Here is a 24,632-nt window from a genome sequence, read left to right as displayed (position 1 = left end):
TCTGGGGGTCTTCCCGTCGGGAAGAACACAACTTAGCGAACAGACGCCACTTAAAGGCATACAGGCGCCTCGTAGAGGGGGCCCTAGCCTGAGTGATCGTGTCTAACACCACGGGTGGTAGACCACTTAGGTCTTCCACGTCCCGTCCAGGGGCCAGACATGGAGATACCAGAGGTCTGGTCGTGGGTGCCAGATGGTGCCCCGTCCCTGAGAAAGAAGTCCTTCCTCAGGGGAATTCGCCAGGGGGGGCTGTCGCGAGGGGCGTGAGGTCCGAGAACCACGTCTGGGTGGGCCATTAGGGTGCTACCAGTACGACCTGCTCCTCGTCCTCCCTGACCTTCCACAGAGTCTGTGCAAGTAGGCTCACTGGGGGAAACGCATATTTGCGCAGGCCAGGGGGCCAGCTGTGTGCCAGCGCGTCTATGCCGAGAGGTGCCTCGGTCAGGGCGTACTAGAGCGGGCAGTGGGAGGATTCTTGGGAGGCGAACAGGTCTACCTGTGCCTGTCCGAATTGACTCCAAATCAGCTGGACCAACTGCGGGTGGAGTCTCCACTCTCCCCTGAGGGTAACCTGCCATGACAGCGCGTCTGCTGCAGTGTTGAGGTCGCCCGGGATGTGAGTGGCTCGCAGCGACTTGAAGTGCTGCTGACTCCAGAGGAGGAGACGGCAGGCGAGTTGTGACATACAACGAGACCACAGGCCGCCTTGGCGGTTGATATGTGCTACCGTTGCCATGTTGTCTGTCCGAACTAACAAGTGCTTGCCCTGGATCAACGGCCGGAACCTCCGCAGGGTGAGCATAATTGCCAGCAACTCGAGGCAGTTGATGTGCCAACGCAGCCACGGGCCCGTCCATAAGGCGGCGGCTGCGTGCCCATTGCAAACAGTGCCCCAGCCCGTTTTGGAGGCATCTGTTGTGACCACGACACACCTGGAGACCTGCTCTAGGGGAATTCCTGCCCGTAGGAACGAATGGTCAGTCCAAGGGCTGAAGAGACGGTGACAGACCGGCGTGATGGCCACATGATGTGTCCCGCGGCGCCATGCCCATCTCGGGACTCGTGTCTGAAGCCAGTGCTTAAGCGGTCTCATATGCATCAACCCGAGCGGGGTGGCCACCGCTGAGGATGCCATATGCCCCAGGAGCCTCTGAAAGATTTTCAGTGGAACCACTGTTTTCTGTTTGAACGCCTTTGTCCAGCAGCGCTGTAGGCTTTGGCCGTCAGGGACGATGTGAACCTACAGGGCTTGGACACGAGCTTTGGGTGTCCACGCCAGGTGGCGGCACTCTGCGGGCATAGGTGCACCGCGAGTGCCTTATCAACCGGGGGAATCACTGTATAGCCCCTGGCTGCCCCGCCATCGAGGGTAGTGAGGGCGGGGGAACTGAGAAATCGGGACCGGGTAGTAAAAGGTGCCTCCCACGATTTTGTCAGCTCCTCGTGCACTTCCGGGAAGAAAGGCACTGGAGTGGGGCGCAGCTGCCCGGGATAGCATGTCCGTCATCACTGCATCAGCCTGTGATTTGGCAATCGTCCCTGAAGGGGGGAGCCCAGCTGAGGCTTCTGCGTCCGACTGGACAAGCCCGCTCCCCGATGCTGCGCTCGAGAGCTCATCAGCTTTGCGGGCTCCGAACAAGAGGTTGAACTCGCCGTGAGACGAGCCGGCGGACTCATCCGGAAGCCCGATCGGGGCAGACGAGCGTGCTGAGGAATGGGAGGACCGCGGGGGGATACCCGGCGGAGGCGGTCCCATTGTGATCCCCAAATCGCCCCCAGTGCTAGCCGCGCTGGTCTCAAACCCGTAGGTAGAAAGACCAAGGCGGGGAGCCGCTGTGGTGGCTTGCTTTCTTATGAAAGCAAGCCGCGACCGCAACGTTGCCATGGTCATGTTCTCGCAGTGAGAACATGAACCATCCACGAACGCTGCCTTCGTGTGGGTCGTGCCCAGACACGAAAGACAGCGATCATGACCATCTGAAGTTGAGAGGTAACGACCGCAACCAGGAATAACACACAATCGGAAAGGCATCTTTAAAAAGACGCATCTTCAAAAAGACGTTCCGTGTGTGCCGCTCTTTTAGAGAAATATACTCTTTCAGGAAAATATACTTTCTTTTTTCTGCCGAAGCACCCAGGGGCGTTCTCTGCAGTGCACCAGTGCAGAGGAGGGAGAAGCCGCTGAAATGCGATGTCAGATCCAGCAGAGTTGAATGAACAGTCAGCTCAGTAGACATCGACCGTTCAGCTCCGAAGAGAAAATCTGAATGAGTGGTTGCATACCAGCTCCTTTTATACCCGTATGTCCGGGGGAGTGGCATGAAAATACAACTTGCCAATTTTCATTGGCCTTTTATCAAAGACCAGAGGTGTCTCGGGCTCCCAAGAGTGACCCCTAGTGTCACTACATCGACACAACTTCGAGAAACTGGTTTAATGTGTGTTGATAAAGCGTAAAAAAGGGCAAAAATCGTGCACCCTTTCTTTCAAATATACTTGAATTTTAATAACTGAATTTAGTCTCTGCATGTGTATGTCAGGCATATTTAAGAATTTCTGTGCAAGTCTTGTACATGTATGCATTTTTCTATTTTCTTTAAAATCCATGCATATCTGGCAAAGTTTAAAACGTAGGCAGCCCTTCACTTTTGTCCGGATTAGTATTTACACTACAGATGTGATGTGGTAACATGCGTTCTAAATGACAATGAATACCTCTGGTAATGTGGTTTGAGTGATTTGGATCACAAAACTTTTTTTTAGAACCTGTATTTACTGCTGTCCAATTATTTATTAGATCACCTAAAATTTCTCTTAATATTATGTTTAAATACAGTTTACTTTGCTTATCTTTCTTTCTGTGTTGTAGGGGGCACTGGTTAGTGCTTTGGCTGATGACAGTGTTCACCTATGGAATTTACGACAGAAGAGACCAGCTGTGCTGCACTCACTCAAGTTCAACAAGGAGAGGTCAGCCACGGTCACTTAATCTACACTTGTTCTGAGCGTGTGTGTGCATGTAGGCAACTAATCAGTGTAAGCGATACATGACCGTGTGTGTGTGTGTGTGTGTGTGTGGCAGATCAGAGTTGGTCTTGTTGAGTCTGTGGGCACACAGCCACAGCTGATACCACTGTTTCTCTCACTCTCTTATCTTTCCAGTTGACTTCCTCTTTCTCTCTTACTATTGGTACCCAGGTGCAGCCCAGAACACACCAGTCATTTAACTGTTGGCTGCAAAGGGATGCAGTCAACATGTTGAGTAACAATGTTTGCAAACACCGCAATTGTTTTAAAGTCTTGGCTTTAAAGTTTGTGTCAAGTAAACAAAAGTAATCTAAAGACCACTGTGTTCTTTTGGGTTTGTGAACATGCCCTGTGTGTACATCTCCTCAGTCTTTTGCACATGTCAAGTTAAAAAACGTTCTAGTTCTAGTTTGTTCTTTTGGGCCCAGTCTAGCTGTTTGAACACAAGGACTTGTCTGTTGTGTACACCCCCTCACTCTTTTGCATCTGCTTGCTCGGCTGTTGTTTGCTCTGAATGCAAACTGAATTGACAGCATAAATGCAGCACTGGCCCAAATGAGCAAATGATGGTTGAATGGCCAAATATGGGCCCGGGACATCGGGCCATCCTCATTGTGGAGCCTTGACATTTATTTATTTTGCAGACACTTTCATCCAAAATGACTTTTGAAATGGAGACTGCAACAACACACATTTTTCATTGGAAGCAGTAACATGCAAAGTGCCGCCATACATGTTCAAAACAAAAGCAAAAAATATGAACTAATGCAAAGAGAACCTTTTAAAGGGGGAGGCATTCTACACTTTTGAAGTCTGCTTATAATATTAAGTTTCTTGCACCAAGAGCCATGAACATTTTCCACCTTCTCTCTGACTGTTAGAATTTAACAATTTATTAATTTAATATTTTTTGGTTGTGTACCTTCAAGATTTCTATATGTAAATTACCTCTGTTATGAAATCCACATCATGTGTCCCATATGTTGATGTTCATATGTTAATGTGCTCTTGATTGTGATATTGTAACCATAACAATTTTTGAATAACCCATTTTTTGCAGCTTATTTTCAACAAATGGGTGGACTGGGGAGGGAGTTTTGAGTTCTGAAATGTATGGCATATGTACATAGTACCTGTGATCCGCAATATGTCCACTTTAAAAGTGTAAAAAAAAAAGGTGGTAATATTTAAAAATGGGATCCTCAAAAGAGATTTAGCATTAGCATTGTAGCACTGTGGCAAGACTTGAAGAGCGTTTGAGATCTTCAATCACACTCATAGCTTTAGATCAGTGCAGGAACATTGTAACTTTCTGATTTGGTTTGGACAGCTGTTGACTCTGATAAGAGATGAACCAGCCCTTCACTTATAATCTGCACTGCTTCTGTTGATGAGAGTGACAACTCGCCAACAGCAGCTTTAAGGGTTGAACAAGTTCTTGTTTTGTGTGTGCTCAGAATCAAGAGGCAGGGGTCATATGTACGATCACTAATGTGTGTGTGTGCCTGACATTTATAAAGTGTCTCCCTCCATGATTTGACTTGACCCCCAAAAACAATGAGACAGCTAAAGCCCCTGAGTGCCAATGAAGTCTTTGTGTGATGCTATTAAAATTCAGCTACTTATTAAAGATCACACACAACAAGGTTGTACTATTCTAGTGGTAGAACTACAGTACTTGTATTATTATTTCCCATGCATAATTGTTCTGCTTGTATTGTTCTCATTTATGCAACATTTATTTCCAATTTGTAAGTTTAATTGGCCTAGCGGCGTTCCAAGAGTGCTGATATGTTGCATATCACTTCGCTTGTCTGTGTTCATGGTGTTCAAGACAGGCCGTCAGTCTGTATTTTACTAGGCAACAGGCAACGGTTAGTCCTGTTATGTTTTCAGTTTGAACTATTTCCATTAGCGGAGCAAAAATTGACAAAATACCTGGCCATATTTTGTCTAAAATGTAAGTTACTAAAGCAAAATTCAGAGGTGTAATAATGTTAAAAATTACTCGAGTAAGAGTAAGAAAGTATCCAATAAAAAGAATACTCAAGTAATAAGTAACTAGTTACTTTCACATATAACATAATGGATGTTTACTCTCCTATATTCCAGTGCATGATATGCATTTAACATGCATTACAGAATGATTAATAATAACAATAATTCTTTTAATATTATTGTTAATAATGGAAATTGTCATCATTCACCACCATGTTGTTCCAAATCCATATGACTTCTTTCTTCTATGCATCAAATTAAAGGGATAGTTCACCAAAACATTTAAAGTTCTCATTTCCTCACACTCATGCCATCCCAGATGTGTATGACTTTCTTTCTTCTGCAGAACACAAATGAAGATTTTTAGAAGAATATCTCAGCTCTGTTGGTCCATACAATGCAAGCGAATGGTTTGAACTTTGAAGCTCCAAAAAGCACATAGAGGCAGCATAAAAGTAATTCATACGACAATATATATAACTTTATAATATATAAAGTCCTTTTTTTTTTTACTTTTAATTCTCCTCCCTGCCCAGTAGGTGGCAATATGCACAATGAATTGAATCACCAAAAACACAAGAAGAATGGGAAAGTGGAGATTTATTAGTAAAAAAGGATTTAAATATCTGTTTCTCACCCACACTTATCATATCCCTTCTGAAGACATAGATTGACTTTATTGCTTCCTTTATGTGCTTTCTGAGCTTCAAAGTTTTGTTACCCATTCACTTGTATTCTAGCATAAACTAACAGAGCTGAGATATTCTTCTAAAAATCTTTGTTCAGCAGAAGAAAAAAACACATCTGAGATGGTATGAGAGTGAGTAAATACAATTATTCCTGTAAGGAGATGTTAGATAGAATGCTAGAGAGTAGCATGAGCCTCCACATGCTGTAAGTCTCCGCGGTGTCATGCACAGTGAGCAGTGTGATAAGATGCACAGATCGAATGTCTCAGAAGTGGAGGCAACTGAGACTTGTCCTCCGCCACCCGGATTGAGGTGAGTAACCGCACCACAACGAGGACCTTCTTAGTGGGAATTGGGCATTACAAATTGGGAGAAAAGGGGATAAAAAAAAATATATATATATATATATATATACACTGAACGGCTTTTTACGTCCTGCGTGAATTTAGTTCAGTGACGGTCCAGCATTGTCAGTATCGAAAGAATTTAGTTAATTAGTTCTATAACACTAAGGGTAAACTGCACCTTTTCTCTGTATTTGGAAGCATGTTGTCCATAAGACAAAGCCGCCCTCATCTGTCAAACGCTGTTCACGCGGCAACTTTGCTCGTGCAGAAATGCTCAGTCGCGATAGGCAGGGCAAAACATTTGCACTTAATGCGGATGTTTAAATTTTTTTTTCATCAGAAATTTACTTAAGAGTGAAAAGTACCCACCATAAAACATACTCTTAAAAGTAAATTTTTTCCCAAAAAGTTACTCAAGTAAATATAACCGAGTAAATGTTGCTCGTTACTACTCACCTGTGGCAATATCACACAAGCAGAAGTGCTGTTTGCGGCCTCGTACCTACGTCCGAATCACAGCTGTGCTGATAGACAGACAATACAGCACGATTTTGACTGTGATATTGCTTTTATAAAACAGTTCAATGGACAAGTAAATATATAAGTAGGAAAAAACTGGACTGTCCCAAAAAAAAACCTATTGTGTGTGGAACTACTTTCTTATACCACAGGATATGCTGTTGCAAGTTCGAAAGATGCGTCCAAGCCTCAGTTACTAAAAACAGCACTTTAGAACTACAGTAGTAATGACAGCTTGGGCTGTTTCTAGTAAGTTATTGGAGAATCAAAGACGTGTGTGTGTGTGTGTGTATGAGAGAGAGAGAGAGAGAGAGTGTGAGAGAGAGTGAGAGACTGAGCATGTGATAATTTTGCAGTGATAAACAGTAATGCTGCAGCTGTAAGTTTAACTCTATTCCTCAGCCTAAGATTATTAGAATTATCCTAAGAGTATTTCACTTATGTTCAAGTGTTTTGTTGTCAGAGAGAAAACATGGAAAACATTCTTGTATATTTCTTGAGATCGGCTGTGATGTGCAGCAATGCTGAAGCTGTTTCCCAGTGCTGATGGTGTGAGTTATCAGCACTCTTGGAATGTCTCTCGTCCAATCAGATTCAAGGACCAAAACAAACTGTTGTATAATCTATATTAACTTCTTGTTTATAAAACTGTTGTTTAAAAGTACTATCACACTCACAATTATGCTGTTGTACTTAGGGATGCACCAATCTGATACCTGGATCGGTATCGGCTCCGATACTGATGTTTTTAAACGGATCGGGTATCAGTCCGACGAGCCCGATCCAAATCTGATACTGTGTGTTAATCATGTTTGTTACTGTCAAGCTCAAAAAATGATATAAAAGAACCATTAAAACACAAAGTAGTTCATATGACTCGTGCATTTTATTCAAAGCCACTTGAAGATGTGCAATAGCTCTGTGAATCACAGTAGGCTGTGTTTAATAAGTAAACATATAAAATGCATGCACAGCCCCAGCGTGTTATTGAATGGTGCTGCTCTGTTTACACATGCACGCACCTATTTTTAGCCTTCACGTGGTGAGCAATATTTGATCACTACTCACGAACAACATCTCAGATGTAGATGCTCAATAGTTCGGTTCACTTATATGCATTTAGAACGGCACCGGAGGTGCATTTTTACCAGAATTTGAATAAGAAGCTAATTAAACTACTGTGAACTTGCCTACAAACAGACACATACAGGACATCCTGGAGAGTTCAGAATGTAAAAAATAAAAGCGTAAGGGTTTAAAAGTTGAAGGTGTCACGGAGAGACTCACGGAGGCAGAGATATGAACTCAGTAGCAGGGTTTATTGAACAGATGATTGAAACAGTGATGTAAACATTGTGAGTAAATCCAGTTGAGCAGAGTGGCAAACAGCAGGTTAGTAATATCCAGACAGGGTATAGACACGATGAACAGATAACTCACAACAGCCTTATGATACTTGCAGGGAATAATGAAGACACAGGTATGTTTGACATAGTAGAAAGGTGTGGGAGTCTCAGAGATACTATCGATGAGAACAAACGAAGAGTGTGTGTGAAAGCGGGGTATATATGCAGTCCTTGATTAGCCACTAATGATATGCAGGTGCGTGTAATCAGAACTCAGGGGAGAGTGAGTGCTATGACAGCAGTGAGGCAGAAAGAGAGAGAGAGACCGGTGGATCCGAGACAAAAGGTGCACGATTGAGATATATTACTATATATTACTATTATAATATATTTTTATTATTATCCTTTGTTTACAATTTATAATTATATTTAATTTGAATGGGTTCCAAAAAATAACTGTGTGAATGAAAAGTGAGCTGATATCTTACAACTAAATTGAACAAAATAGAGATCTGAATCCTTTAAAATCCAGATACAAGTTGAAAAAATGTTGCAAAAAAAAAATTCTACTGATGAGTTATACTGGAAATACTGTTAATTTTGCTGCTACATTATCCAGTATACTAGTTAACAATGAAGTTTTTCTTAATAAGCTATACATTTATATTGAAATAATGTGTAGTTAGAGGTTTGTGTTTCTTTACATAGTAAAGAGTACTCCCAATTAGTTCCACACAATAATGTAAAGATATTCTAAACTGATTATGCAAAAAAAAAAAACAACAACACTGGTATCGGATCGGGATCGGTATCGGCCGATACTGAGATTTCCGATATCGGAATCGGATTGGAGGAGAAAAAGTAGTATCGGTGCATCCCTAGTTGTACTGAATATCAGCTTGACTGCATGTGTGATATTGCTTAATTCTAGGTTGCTTTGTTTAAAATTGTCTGCTACATGAATAAATAAAAGCCAGAATACTCCATACAACCAACTATTATCTATAAAGTAATCACCTTTTTTAGGATCAAGCATCAATCCACAAAACACTTTCTGAGTTGTTAAAGGATGTTTTTCTCTGGAAATATACTTTTGAAAGGAACTTAGTTCAACCTATACTGTCAAGACGCCATGGCCATCACATGGGCTGACATTCTGACAGGAAGCTGTCTGAAGATGTTACAACAACCAGAGAGGGATGAGAGAGGAACAGCCTGTTAAAGAACGCCTTAGTCTGTCTGTTTCCAGACTAGACGTCAAAAGTACCCCTTAAAAATTTTCTCTAGATTAATTCTGGAGGAGAAAGCAGAGAGATGCTATTACTGTGTGACTAAAATGCTTTTAAATTGCTTTTGCTTCACTTAAAAGGATAGTTTACCTATGAAAGTTATGTCATCATTTACTGACACTCATGTTGTTCCAAACCCATATGACTTTCTTTCTTACATGGAACACAAAATATTATTTTAGGCAGTATGTTTCATTCACTTTTATTGCATCTTTTTTTTTTTTTTTTTTTTTTTTTTTTACACAATGGGCCTCATTCATGTAACACGAGCAGAATGAATTTTTGTGTAAATTGTTCGTAAAGCCATTCTGATGTAAATTCTCGGATTCATGAAAGTTATTGTATTTAAAAAACGTTAGTTGGTACGAACAAAATTTACACCTGCTCCCAACCATGTGTAAATCATGCGTAAGACATCTGAATGTGTTATGTTCTTTCAGGCAAACGGTCATGACTATGTTTTGACAGAAGTGAAATTAAGTAATGAAAAAATTATAACGTAAATTTGTAACATTAATAACGTATGGTCAATGCTAATGCTGTTCAATCCATAAATAAACACATCACGGGCATGTGCATACACAGTACAACAAAGGAAAAATAGAAATATATTTTTGGTAAAAGATTTTCTTTAGGCATTCTATTAGTTTCTCTAAAGATTCTTCCTGTTGCAAGTACTGTATATCACTGTTACCATCATGATTTACCTGAGAAGTTTCACAAATGATGCTGGTGATGCGCTGTGAACTGAACCAGAGAAGGTTAATGATGTGGACATCCTCCTGCCAGCGTGAACTGAAATTTGTTTACACTCATGTCAAACCATTTTTATTGACTTGAATGGTTTGATTCACAAAAGAGCATCAAATGACGGCAAAGACATGCAAAGACAGTAAGTCCTCACTTTCTCTGAGATGCTATTGTGTTTTTTTACATACAAAATTTACAATGTGAATGCTCATGAAAACAATTTAATTTCTTTTCTGCATAGATGTTAAAAGCATTTACTAGTGAGTCTGGTACCTTCCTTATATGGTGATTTCATTGGCGTGGATTATGATAATTGTGAAGGAACATGCACACACGCCCTCTTTACAAATGTTTTGGATTCGCTAACATACACACGTTTTACTAACAAATCAGGGGAGTACGAAGCGTTTGTGAATCCTGCTGAAAGTTTTCGGGAACATCCATTTTATGCACAATTTACTCCGAATTTTCTTATATATTTACGAAAGTTTCATGAATGAGGCCCATTTTAAGGTCATTATGCCTAACATCTCTTTTGTGCTCTACGCAAGAAAGAAAGTCATACGGGTTTGGAAGAACATAAGGGTAAAAATCAAATGTTGACAGAATTATCATTTTTGAGTTGAACTATCTCTTTAAGACATTATACCTGTTGCAAACAGTCTGACAAAAAATAAAATAAAACATGATTTAAACTGCAAATTTGCCCCTGTAAAGTGTTTACAGAATTAAATGAAATGGAGCTCATTTAAAGCAGATTCTTTCCCCCATGTCATACTGTAGCTGGTTCCTATTGTTGTGTGCAGCTGGTCAATTGTGTCTTATACGGCTGACTTGCCTCAAGCACATTTTGTCAATTGATTTTAAATCTTCTTGTTTTTGTTCAGTGAACCCAGTGCCACAAGTCTTCAGAGCTGTAAAATGTTCACATTGAATTCTTCCAGATGAACCAAAGTCGATAAAATCAACATTTCAAACTTTCTAATTGTTTTAGAGATGAACTGACTTGACAACATCCTTCTTTCCACTGTACTGATACCCTAACATGACAAATGATCAGAGAGGTGGGCAGTTTTAAAGGATGTTTCTGAATGGATTTGCTCTTGTCCCTGCAGGTTGAAGTGCTCAGTAAAGAGCAAGCCAAATGTCAGGAGTGCAAGGCATCAGTCTGTCGTGCAAATCACTCGTTGAGCTCATATCACACCGTTACAGAAGCCATCTGAACACAAACATACGCCTCACTACAACACGTGGAGGACTGTTAATATTTGTGAATGTTCTTGTGTGTGGAAACATGCTTTTCTATTTGTTCTACTACACACACTCACACACACACAAAAAAAATGACATTACAAGGGGGTTGAGAAGCAATGATTGTATTTCCAGTGTGTGTATGTGTGTGTGTGTGTGTGTGTGTGTGTGTGTGTGCAGGTGCATGGTGCAGGTGCACTACATTGTGCCAACCAACAGCCCACACAGTTTCTGTGAGGGTTAGGTTTAGGTCTAGGGGTAAGGTGAAGGGTTAATGAATAGAAAATATAATTAGCCTAGTATTAAAAACAATAGAAGTCAATGGAAAATCCCCACAATGATAGAACGACAAACCTTTATGTGTGTGTATGTGAGTTTGTTTGTTTGTGTACACAATGTACACTGTATGTACACAATGTACTGGCTGTTTCCCTGTCGCTGCCGGTGCCCACGACCACAGAGGTCATTCCCCTGCCACTGCCAGTGCCCACGACCACGGAGGTCATTCCCCTGTCACTGCCTATGCTCACAGCCACGGAGGCTGTTTCCCTGTCACTGCCGGTGCCCATGACCACGGAGGTCGTTCCCTTGTCATTGCCAGTGCCCACGACCATGGAGGACATTTCTCCGTCACTGCCTGCGCTCAAAGCCACGGAAGCTGTTCCCCTGTCACTGCCAGTGCCCACGGCCACAGAGGCCATTCCCTAGTCTCTGCTGGTGCTCATGACCATGGAGGCCATTCCCCAGTCTCTGCCAGTGCTCACGTCTGCCACGGTCAACGAGCCAGGGCCCACGCCTGGCACGGTCAACGAGCCAGCGCCTGAGCCTTCCACGGTCCTGTCACTCTGTCAGTCTGGGTTTCTGTCTTGACAGGACCATGACATCATTGTCCCATGTCTGTCTTGTGTTGCATAGTCTGTCTTTGTGTGAGGGCACGGTTTCGGTTGAATTCCCTGCCGTGCGCTCTTTGGTCTGTCTTGTTTCATGTCCGGAGCATGGTGTCTTGATCCTGACTTCCTGTCTGGTTCGGTTTCGGTCTGTGTTGGGATCTGGACACTCATGCTCCATGTTCTGTCTGTTATTGACATGGGTGAATCGTGCTTATATCATCTTGGCGACATGCACTTATGCCAGTAGTTTATGACTGTCTCTCACGAACACGGGTGCGCCTCGCATTGCGCTGTGCGCCCGGGTCGTGAGCTGTCTTTTGTTTCATGTCTGGAGCATGGTATCTGGATCCTGACTTCCCTGTCTGGTTCAGTTTCAGTCTGTGTTGGGATCTGGACTCAGGCTCCATGTTCTATGTCTGTCTCTTGCAACCATGGATGTGTGTTGCGCTCGCTTTGCACTGCGCACCCGGGTCGCGAGCTGTCTTCACGTTGTGCTGAGGTTTGGTCACTTCGGTCTGAGATTTCAGGTTTGTGTGTGACCGAACTCTTGTTTTTGTCGCCTGTTGCGTGCATCGTGTGGTGTTTGCCTTGCGATGTACGCTTAGGTTTTGTTTAGTGTGAGAATGCGTGGCATCACTTTGTTTGCCGTTGCTACGTATTCTCTCATCTTGTTTGCCGGTTGGCATAAGCGTATATTGACTTATTGTCTTGGCGATGTGCGCTCATGCCATTCGGGTGTTTTGTTGTCTTGTGAGAGCACGTGGCTTTTTTTTGTTTCTGTATCGCCATGTGCCTCTCTGTCTTGTGTCATACCCCGCCTCCTTGTTTGCCCATTATTAGTTTATTAGTCACACCTGCCCAGTCTTTTTAACCTGTTGATTTCTCTCCCTATTTTAGTCTCCTCATGTGTGCTGTCCAGGGCCAGTTCGTCTTGTGTGTTTGTTTATTCCAGTCAGTCTGTTGGTCGGTCTAGTTTCCTGTCCTGTTTCTCCCTACCCGGTCCTGTTCCCCGCTGCTTTCTGCCCCAGCCTGAATTTTACTTTGTATTTTTCCCCTACGGGGTAGTTTATGTTGGTTGTTTGTTTATTTTTTTGTATAAAATAAATTCCCTTTATTTTTACTCTGCTTTTTTTGTCCTGAGCCTCCTCTGTGAAATTTACACCCTTACTATTTCTACAGTGTACTGTGGATACAGCAGAAATACTAAGAGTATTATGATAGTATGCTATTACAATCATAGGGCATGGGCTTCTTTTGAAAGCTGTTTTTTTTTTTTTTTTTTGCATTAGTGTGTCACAGAATAAGAAAACTCTTACTTGCATGTTAAAAAAGATCACGTTCGTGTTTCCTCTGAATAGCTCAATATTTTTTTGTTTTCTATCAGTGTCTTCTTCCAGATTATTTGTGTGTGTGTGTGTGTGTGTGTGTGTGCACATCTGTGGAAAAAAGTGTGTTGAGTGCGATACAGTACATGGTATTTCAACACTCTTCCACTCATAAATATATTTATGATGCTGCAAGGTGCTGATGTGAAATGTTGGGCACAGGTGTGTTTGTGTGTGTGGATGTCTGTATATTGCTGAGAGAAAGCAGTGTGAAAGAGGTGAGAGGCAAACCGTCTGCCCAGCACAAAAACAAACAAGGTTATTGTTAATTAAATGTATTACATTTGCTCCAATATTTTCAAAAAATTTGTTCAACATGAAGCATGTGTGTTTTGACGGAGAAATTCTTTAGATTATCCCAAGACTGAGTAATATGTCTGTTTTAGTAGTGATTAAACAGAAGCCCAGACTTTGACTCCAGTAACTGAGAGCTTCCTGTACTCTCGTTCCTTTGAGACTTACTGCAAAGTACATTTCAGTTGAGTAAGCAGAACTCTAGCAGCTCAGCTAAACTAAGCATTTTTTTTCACTCAGGAATAACATAAATTACATGCAGACATGTTTGGCTGGTAGAAAAGTGCATGGTTCTTCGATGGAGCATGTGATTGTCAATATCCAAAATTTGTATGTACTACATTTTGCAAGCACTATAGCTTTTGAAGCTTGGAGACTTTATGAAGTTCTTAGCTACTTTACAGTATATTTAAAGGCAAAGTGTGTAATTTTTTTTTTATGTTAAAATACTTTGTTCTATCCAAGCTTAATGAGGATAGACAACAAAATATGTAAAGCCATTCGTAGATTGATTTCACCTAAATGTAAGCATATTGTAAACATATGTAAAATATGTAAGTGGTATAATATATAAACGTGCAAAGTTATATAAACGCTTTAAGCGGTTTTCCTTTCAGGGTTTAAGCAAACCCAAACGGTTAAAGCAAAAAACTATCGACACACATAGATTTTTTTCCCATTACACAGATTTCGTGTTTCATGTTACATGCAGTGTTTATATGTGGTGTGCACATGCCTGTTTACATTCTGACATCAAAAGCTGAGAATAATGCTATGATTTAAAATCTCACGTTAGAGCGGTTTTCTTATGTTGCCGGTTTATTTAAATAAGCAAATTTTTTATAGTGGTCAGCGTATAGCTGTGGGTGTACAATAAATGCGCTCATGGAAACATTGGCTGGACCAATGGCATGAATTTTGGGCAGAACTACCTGTTTGGGCGACCAATGGGGGGGGTTTGGGAAACTTTATTTTTTTGTTTTATAAAACATTTTAAATGCATAACTCAAATGATTTGGTCTTTAAAGAATTGAAAAAGGTTTTATTGAAGACTTCTGCAATATGAGAACAATTTGTGAATCTCTGAAACTTTAGAGGAGATTACTAGGGTCTTTTTCTCAGACAACTTTGTGAATTAAAACAAAAGTCTCCATTTGCTCTAAATTTAATCTCATTGCTGGGTATGAGAAACAATTGAAATATTATTTCAGATCTTTTTTTTGTATTTTTTCTTAATTATGGGTTGTGTTTTTGAAAATGAGAACTGTCCTATTCTTTTATTAATAAGATTATCAACAAGTTAAACTCTTCTTTATTTCTCGTTCTTAGGATAACGTTCTGTCATCTGCCCTTCCAAAGCAAATGGTTGTACATCGGCTCGGAACGAGGAAACATCCACATTGTGAATGTGGAATCGTTTACCCTCTCAGGATATACCATCATGTGGAACAAAGCCATTGAACTGTGAGTGCTGCACACACCTATAAAATGTAATGTAATCTCTGAGCCCTGGAATCTTACAACTGATTTGCAATTTATCACACATCACATCTGTCATTGTTCCTGTAGCCTTGTTATTATTTATTTGCAACTGAGCAATCATTTCAGTCAAATGGCATTTTAAATTGTCACTGATCACAGATTGGCGTTTTCTCTCTCGCCTCACTTCACTTTCTCTCCTTCGGTCTTTCTCCTGCGTTCCATAGATGCCCTGAGTTCTTCAATTATTAATTCAAACATTTAGTCAGCAGTTTTGTTTTCTTTCTTGACCCGTATAAAAGGCTTCAGTGCCTTTGAGACCCAGACAGTGTAGACACACATGCATTTACAGGTGTCACATCACAGCAGTTTTGGGATAGACAGATGCCCTGTCTTGCTGCTGCTTTTTGTACTCACTCACTCACTCACTCACTCACACTCTCTCTCTCTCTCTCTCTCTCTCTCTCTCTCTCTCTTTCTCTCTCTCTCTCCCTCGCACACACACACACACACACACACACACACACACACACACAGGCAGACATTTCGTTTCTTGTGACAGAAAGGGCAATTGTTGAAAGAAACACTCTGCCCTATGCTGTTGTACCTGTAGTGAATAACTAAAGGGGCAAATCAATGTGGTTTTCATCTCACGTCACTGAGCAGAACATTTTCTCCACTGTCTCTCTCTTTCTCTTACACATACTATTTAAAGGATTAGTTCACCCAAAAATGAAAATTCAGCCATTGTTTACTCACCCTTGTTGTTATAACACAAATTACTTTCTTTTCTTAACACAAAGGGAGAAATTGTGAAATAATAAATGGCATGTAATAAATGGCAGCTTATGGTGACCACCTCTTCAAGCTTCAAAAGGACACAAAAGTATAATTCAGAAGTCTAATAAATTATCATATGCTTTCATAACAATCATGAGTCTCATCGAATAATTTATTAGACTTCTGAATTATACTTTTGTGTACTTTTGAAGCTTGAAGGTGTTGTCATAATATACTGCCATTGTATGACATCACTGAGAAAAACTTTTTTTTCACAATTTCTCCCTTTGTGTTAAAAAAATATAGAAAGTCATGTGGGGTTATAACAACACAGGGGTGAGTAAACAATGGCTGAATTTTCATTTTTGGGTGAACCATCCCTTTTAGATTTCTAAGAGCTGATTTCTTTATTTTTTTTTATTTTTTTTTTACAAAATGTTTGGAGTTAACATTAGCTCTATCTACTGCATCTGTGGTATTAAATTCGAGTTGTCCCTGATTTTGTAAAAGCAAGCAAAAATGGTGTCAACTGTAATGGACAGTTCTATTATAAGGGAAGTTTCAAGAGTAATGCATTGCACCAGAATAAATGTAAAAATTACAGGTGTCAAACATTTAAAAATTATTATCTAATTATTTATATGGTATGACAATACTTAGGCCTATCTGTGACCTACCATACACACAGCAATCAATTTTGCAATCGAGTTTGTAAATCTGTCTGAGGTAGATTTAGGTTCTGTTAACCCACAATGCATTCTTGTATCCTGTCTGGGCTGTTTTAATTGTACAGTATACATGTGTTAGACGGACGTCTTTGGATGTTGTGTCCCATCTCCCAGGCAGAAACCGTCATGGTTACTTGTTACCTGATGGAGGGAACGAGACGTTGTGTCGATGTAGTGACACTAGGGGTCACTCTTGGGAGCCCGAGACACATCTGGTCTTTGATAAAAGGCCAAAGAAAATTGGCGAGTGGTATTTGCATGCCACTCCCCCGGACATATGGATATAAAAGGAGCTGGTATGCAACCACTCATTCAGGTTTTATACTGAGGAGCCGATATAAGGTCCGGCCATTTCAGCGGGTAGTTCAGCGTTGTGGCAGGAGGGACACAACGTCTCGTTCCCTCCATCAGGGAACGGAGGTTACACAAGTAACCATGACGTTCCCTATCTGTCACTCACTCGACGTTGTGTCGATGTAGTGACACTAGGGGTCCCTATATGTAAAGCCACAACTGGCTGAACTGTGTTACGTGAACTAACGGTGTGTGGTTGGCAGACTACTGTGTGCCTCATAGCCAGCACACCAGGTTGACACGTAACCTCCCCCAACATAGTTATGAGTGTCGAACGGCCCTTTGGGGACAAGTCGACTACCCAAAAGATAGAGACAGGCTAACCCAGTCATGGCCTCTTTTCCCCTTCTTTTTTTCCACTCCCTAAAAAAGAAGGGGGATTATCCGACTGGGCCACCAGGTCTAGTCGGGGGGTGTCCCTCCCAAGGGGAAGACACCTTGGAGACCACACCTCGCCCAAAGAGAAGGGGTGATATTTAAGTGGAAAAATACGTCACATGGTCTTTCCAACCATGTGGAGAGTCTTCAAGGTAGATACTGCCCAGCGGGGGAGGAGTTACTACAAACATGGAGACTGGGGCAGAGGGGCTCTGCCCAAGGAAGACGCAGTTTGCCAACAGGGAAACGAATTAGTGGAAGATATATATCGCATGGGGTTAGCCTTACAGGGAACCGCCACATGCGGAGCACCTACCCCAGAACAGGACTCTTAGTTAGCATGTGTACTGGGCCGGCAGCGAGTCTCTCAGAAAACTCAACTGCCTCAGGGCTCGGAGGAAGTCAACCAGGGAACAAAGTTTGTGAACACTACTGGGAATTAATGGCGCACATCTTCAGCTCAAAAGGAGGTGGAAGGCGCTATGTGCAAGCGATACACCCAGCCGGCTATCCCGGGCTAATCCGCTTGTATTGCGTGCCACTACCTGGGATGAAACCGGTTCCACCCGGAGGTTGTAGAACCTTGCAAAGGTGTTGGGTGTTGACCAGCCTGCTGCTCTGCAAATGTCTGTTAGAGAGGCACCCCTGGCCAGGGCCCAGAAGGCCGTTACACCCCTGGTAGAATGGGCTCGTAGCCCTACCGGGGGCGGCATGTCCTGGGCGTGATATGCCATAGTTATGCGTCAATGAGCCAGTGGGCGATAGAGCCAGTGCTCTGCTTGGAGACAGCGCTTCCTTTCCGCTGTGCACCAAAGCAGACAAAGAGCTGCTCAGAGATCCTAAAGCTCTGTGTGCGATCCAAATAGATGCGTAAAGCGCGCACTGGACACAGCAACGACAGGGCTGGGTCTGCCTCCTCCTGGGGCAGTGCTTGCAGGTTCACCACCTGGTCCCTAAAAGTGGTCGTGGGAACCTTGGGCACATAGCCCGGTCGGGGTCTCAGGATCACGTGAGAGTAGCCCGGACCGAACTCCAGGCACGTTTCGCTGACAGAGAACGCTTGCAGTTCTCCTACCCTCTTGATGGAAGTGAGCGCAGTCAGGAGGGCAGTCTTCAAGGAGAGTGCCTTAAGCTCGGCTGACTGCAAATGCTCAAAGGGGGCTGTCTGTAGACCCTGAAGAACTACAGAAAGGTCCGATGAGGGAACGAGGCGCAGTCTGGGGGGATTCAGCCTCCTGGTGCCTCTCAGGAACCTGATGATCAGGTCGTGCTTCCCTAAGGACTTACCGTCGACTGTGTCGTGGTGTGCTGCTATGGCGGCAACATACACCTTCAAGGTGGAAGGGGACAGCCTCCCTTCTAACCTATCCTGCAGGAAGGAAAGCACTGATCCGACTGCACATCTCTGGGGGTCTTTCCGTTGGGAAGAACACCACTTAGCGAACAGACGCCACTTAAAGGCATACAGGCACCTCGTAGAGGGGGCCCTAGCCTGAGTGATTGTGTCTACCACCGCAGGCGGTAGACCGCTTAGGTCTTCTGCGTCCCGTCCAGGGGCCAGTCATGGAAATTCTAGAGGTCTGGTCACGGGTGCCAGATGGTGCCCCGTCCCTGAGAAAGAAGGTCCTTCCTCAGGGGAATTCGCCAGGGGGTGAATGTCGTGAGGAGTGTGAGGTCCGAGAACCACGTCTGGGTGGGCCAGAAGGGTGCTACCAGGACGACCTGCTCCTCGTCCTCCCTGACCTTGCACAGGGTCTGTGCAAGTAGGCTCACAGGGGGAAACGCATATTTGCGCATGCCAAGGGGCCAGCTGTGTGCCAGCGCATTTATGCCAAGGGGGGCTTCGGTCAGGGCGTACCAGAGCGGGCAGTGGGGAGGATTCTTGGGAGGCGAACAGGTGCACCTGTGCCTGTCCGAATCGACTCGAGTGGAGTCTCCATTCTCCCCTGAGGGTAACTTGTCATAACAGCACGTCCGCTGTAGTGTTGAGGTTGCCCGGGATGTGAGTGGCTCGCAGCGACTTGAAGTGCTGCTGACTCCAGAGGAGGAGACGGTGGGCGAGTTGTGACATACAATGAGAGCGCAGACCGCCTTGGCGGTTGACATATGCTACCGTTGCCGTGTTGTCTGACTGAACTAACACGTGCTTGCCCTGGATCAACAGCCGAAACCTCTGCAGGGCGAGCAGAATTGCCAACAACTCGAGGCAGTTGATGTGCCAATGCAGTCACGGACCCGTCTACAAGCTGGCAGCTGCGTGCCCATTGCAAACAGCACCCCAGCCCGTTTTGGAGGCATCCGTCATGACCACGACGCGCCTGGAGACCAGTTCTAGGGTAACACCTGCCCATAGAAATGAGAGGTCGGTCCAAGGGCTGAAAAGACGGTGACAGACCGGCGTGATGACCGTGCGATGTGTCCAGCAGCGCCATGCCCATCTCGGGACTCGAGTCTGAAGCCAGTGCTGAAGTGGTCTCATATGCATCAACCCGAGTGGGGTGGCTACCGCTGAGGATGCCATATGGCCCAGGAGCCTCTGAAAAAGTTTCAGTGGAAGCACTGTTTTCTGTTTGAACGCCTTCAAACAGACCAACACCGACTGGGCGTGCTGTCAAAGAGACTGAGTCCAACTCCAAACCGAGAAAAGAGATGTCTGAACCGGGAGGAGCTTGCTCTTTTCCCAGTTGACCCAATGCCCTAGTCGGCTGAGGTGTGAGAGCACCAAGTCCCTGTGTGCGCACAACATGTCCCGAGAGTGAGCTAAGATTAGCCAGTCGTCGAGATAGTTGAGAATGCAAATGCCCACCTCCCTTAGCGGGGAAAGGGCTGCCTCTGCGACCTTCGTGAAGATGCGAGGAGACAGGGACAGGCCGAAAGGGAGGACCTTGTACTGATAAGCCTGACCCTCGAATGCAAACTGCAGGTAGAGTCTTTGTCGAGGAAGGATCGAGACGTGGAAGTACGCGTCCATCAGGTCTTCCGCCACGAACCATTCTTGATGCCGGACGCTCGCCAGAATGCGTTTTTGCGTCCGCATCTTGAGCGGGAGTCTGTGTAAAGCCCGGTTCAGTACTCGCAGGTCCAAAATTGGCCGCAACCCACCGCCTTTTTTCGGTATGATGAAGTAGGGGCTGTAAAACCCCTTCATCTCGGCTGGAGGGACAGGTTCTATCGCGTCCTTCCGTAGGAGGGTAGCGATCTCCGTGCAAGGTAGCAGCGTTTTCGTCCTTCACCAAGGTGAAGTGGACACCACTGAACCTGGGCGGACGCCTGGCGAACTGAATCACGTAGCTGAGTCAGACGGTCCGGACCAGCCATCGTGATGGATTGGAAAATGCAAGCCACGCGTCCAAGTTCCGCGCAAGGGGGACCAAAGGGACAACATCGTTGGACGTACCTGCTGGTGGGGCCTCGCGGCGGGGCGGAGCTCGAGGTGCCACACCATGTCATGGCCGTGCTGAGTCTAAGGACATCAAAGCACTTACCTGGCTCCTTTTGACCACCCTCGGAACAGCCTGGGACGGGGAGGAAGAGGCCTGTCCTCGTGACCTGTGGAGACTGTCACATCGGGGGCGGATTTGTGCCACAGCTGGGCGCTCAGGGGCGGGAGACCGCCGCTGGAGTTCCAAACCTGCCAATTAGAGTGGTGGACGGTGGTCGTGATGACGGCTGTGCACACCTGATACGTGACCCAGGGAACAAGGAAACCGCTCTTGCTTAACTCTTGAGTACTCCAGCCACTTGGGCATGCAGCACAATTAAATGCAAAGGTAACAAAAAGATGGAGAGGTCTGCTTACCAGCTCCAGAGCAGCGGGTTTCATCGTCCCTGGGTTGCCTGTCTCAAGGGCGCTTTGAAGCCTTTCACGGGTTCTGCAACTACCTCGTGCAGTTCCTTTAGCGCCTTGGCGGACTTGCAGTAGAGACATGCCGTGCAGGGCAGAGGCGACTTGTCCAGCGGTACCGTAGGCCTTGGCCATCAGAGACGACGTAAACCTACAGGCCTTGGACGGGGCTTTGGGTACCCACGCCAGGTGGCGGTGCTTTGCAGGCATAGGTGCACCGCGAGCGCCTTTATCCACCGGGGGATTGCCGAATAGCCCTTGGCCGCCCCACCATCGAGGGTAGTGAGGGCGGGGAAGCTGAAAAGATCGGGACCGGGCAGTAAAAAAGTGCCTCCCATGACCTTGTCAGCTCTTCATGCACTTCCGGGAAGAAAGGAACGGGGGTGGGGCATGGCTTTGAGCGGTGCCGCGAGCAATCATCCCCGAAGGGAGGAGCCCATCTGAGGCTTCCGCGTCCGACTGGACGAGCCCGCTCTCCGATGCTCGAACTCGCCGTGAGACGAGCCAGCGGACTCATCCGGAAGCCCGATCGGGGCAGACGAGCGTGCTGGGGAATGGGAGGTCTGCCAGGGGATACCCGGCGGAGGCGGTCACATTGGGGTCCCCAAATCGCCCCCAGTGCTAGCCGCGCTGGCCTCATACCCGTGGGTAAAAGGACCGAGGCGGGGAGCCTCTGGGGTGGCTTGCTTTCTTACAAAGGCGAGCCGCGACTGCATCGTTGCCATGGACATGTCCTCGCAATGAGGACATGACCATCCACGAACACTCTGTCTCCGCGTGAGCAGTGCCCAGACACGAAAGACAGTGATCGTGACCGTCAGAAGGTGAGAGATAACGAGCGCAACCAGGAATAACACACAATCGGAAAGGCATCTTTAAAAAGATGCGTCTTTAAACAGACGTTCCGTGTGTGCCGCTCTTTTAGAGAAATATACTCTTTTAGAGAAATATGCTCTTATTTCTGCCGAAGCACCCAGGGGCATTCTCTGCAGTGCACCAGTGCAGAGGGGGGAGAAGCCGCTGAAATGCGCCGTCAGATCCAGCAGAGGTGAATGAACAGTCGTGGGAATTCAGCTCAGTGAGCATGACCGTTCGGCTCCGAAGAGAAAATCTGAATGATTGGTTGCATACCAGCTCCTTTTATACCTGTATACCTGTATAGCATGCAAATACCACTCGCCAATTTTCATTGGCCTTTTATCAAAGACCAGAGGTGTCTCGGGCTCCCAAGAGTGACCCCTAGTGTCACTACATCGACACAACATCTCGTTCAGATAGGGAACAATGATAAGTGACAGATAGGGAACAATAGATAAGATTCATTAGGATTTTAAGATACTGTAAACAAAAATTGCATTTGCTCTCCTTTCTTTCTTTATGCCCCCTTCCCCTGCATAGCTCTTACTCTACCCTTTGCCATTCAGTGCCAGTGCCATTCAAGTGTGTCTTTGTGTATTTAAACCAAGGAGGCTGTAAACACACACTCCCTTTCATGTACTTCACAGCAGTATCATCACCACAGCAGCTAACCATGATGGTGTGTGTTTGTGTTTGGGAGGGAGGGAGAAATCTGGCGTGTCATTCTGCAGTAGGGTTGATAACATGGTGGTGGGTGATGTTGGCGTGATTCCAATCATTGAGAGAAGCAGTTTGTGGCTGCAGGTGTCAGAAGCTCTGGGTTGTTTGGTGGAAGGGGGCATGTAGGTTGGCACTCTACTGTGTAGGCTGCCAGAGGATTAAGGGTTGGCATAATGGGATGATGCCACATTGACAAGCACATATTGCAGCATGTTACAGGGGTTGCGATAGCAGGTGGTTGACATTTTTAAGCTATACCTGGGTACACAGCACTATGGCACAAGTCAATCTCTGCATATAAAGCCGGGCAGGAGGGGTCAGCTCCGTGCCCTCCTGAAAGGCAGACTGTCTCAGGGGTTCGACGGGACTGTCTCTATGTGTGCATATCTGTTAGTGTGACAGCACTCTGTCATAAATCTAGATCTCTGCCAACAATGTGATGTATGGATCTCTCCTTGGCCAAGGTTGGACAGACAGCAGTAAATTGTGAGGCATGCTGTGATTGTGTATGTAGAAGCAGTATATAGAGGATGCCTTCATGATGTTTATAGAGGGGGTCTGTTAACTGCCTGACATCCATTTCAGACACTCAATTTGAACGACAGGTGTTGCTGCTTAAAGCAAATGGATGCACTCCCTTAAAATGTGAGCAAATTGCATCCTGGATTATACACGCATACATGCACACTCAACACAAGCAGCAGGTAGGGATGGGAGTGGATGCTGTGCCTTTTTGCTCTTTCCCTGTGATTTTACCTAATGACAGGAAATTGAATTTGAAGTCAACATGATTTCCACACAATCAGAAAAGATAGAAATAGACAGAGATTGTGTCTCAAATTTAAGGCAGCTGCGCTGCTGCCTCTCTGCCCAATTTTTCCAACCCCATCTCATAGAATCATGTTACTATGACTACATTTTTAGGTGGTACGTTGCACCTGGTTAAATGAACACTAGAGGGGCTACAACAACAATGAAATGTATTCCCTTTCACACAAATCGTGAGTAAAATTATCTGTTCATAAACACATGCACTTCATTGTACTCTTCCACACAAAATACTGTCTTATGACATCTAAACACTTTTTCTTTAATGCATAACTTTAAAGGCGATACATTTTACAGTTTGCATTTTAATGCAAGCTTTTTTTGGTGGAATCAAATTGTGTGGTAGCTCAACTGATAGATATTACACTTGCGATGTAAAGGATTGTGGTACTTGAAGAGCACTCAAGTGAGCCGAAAGTGTCATAAAATCACCACAAAAATAACTTGGTTGCTTCAGCTATTGCATTTTTCATCCCACATGTGCTTTTAATGCCACGATCGGTTAGGTTTAGGTTTAAAGGGATAGTTTAAACAAAAATGAAAATTCTCTCCTCATTTACTCACCCTCATGCCATCCCAGATGTGTTTGACTTTCTTTCTTCTGCAGAACACAAATTAAGATTTTTTGAAGAATATCTCAGCTCTGTAGGTCTATACAATAGTGAATGGTGACCAGAACTTTGAATCTTCAAAAATCACATAAAGGCAGCATTAAAGTAATCCAAAACACTCCAGTGGTTAAATCTATATTTTCTGAAGTGATATGATAGGCATGGATGAGAAACAGATCAATATTTAAGTCTTAAATATAAGATTTTTCTATAAATCTCCACCTTTGAACAGCCCGAACAGTAGGTGGCGATGTACACGAAGAATGT

At 44.5% G+C, this 24,632-nt stretch overlaps 1 protein-coding gene across 3 annotated transcripts in view; it reads left to right on the top strand.

Annotated features, from left to right (window-relative positions):
- The window catches only part of LOC127456707 (syntaxin-binding protein 5-like), a 133,368-nt gene that overhangs the window by 43,728 nt on the left and 65,008 nt on the right, over positions 1 to 24,632 (top strand). For all 3 annotated transcript variants that reach the window (XM_051725214.1, XM_051725213.1, XM_051725215.1), the window contains exons 4-5: positions 2,870 to 2,970; positions 15,115 to 15,249. In XM_051725214.1, coding sequence (XP_051581174.1) covers positions 2,870 to 2,970; positions 15,115 to 15,249 — 236 coding nt within the window. The remainder of the gene's footprint in view (positions 1 to 2,869; positions 2,971 to 15,114; positions 15,250 to 24,632) is intronic.

The sequence above is a fragment of the Myxocyprinus asiaticus genome, chromosome 19, assembly GCF_019703515.2.
Source record: "Myxocyprinus asiaticus isolate MX2 ecotype Aquarium Trade chromosome 19, UBuf_Myxa_2, whole genome shotgun sequence".
In the NCBI taxonomy this organism is placed as follows: Eukaryota; Metazoa; Chordata; class Actinopteri; order Cypriniformes; family Catostomidae; genus Myxocyprinus; species Myxocyprinus asiaticus.
This window is presented reverse-complemented; position numbering and strand designations above follow the sequence as displayed.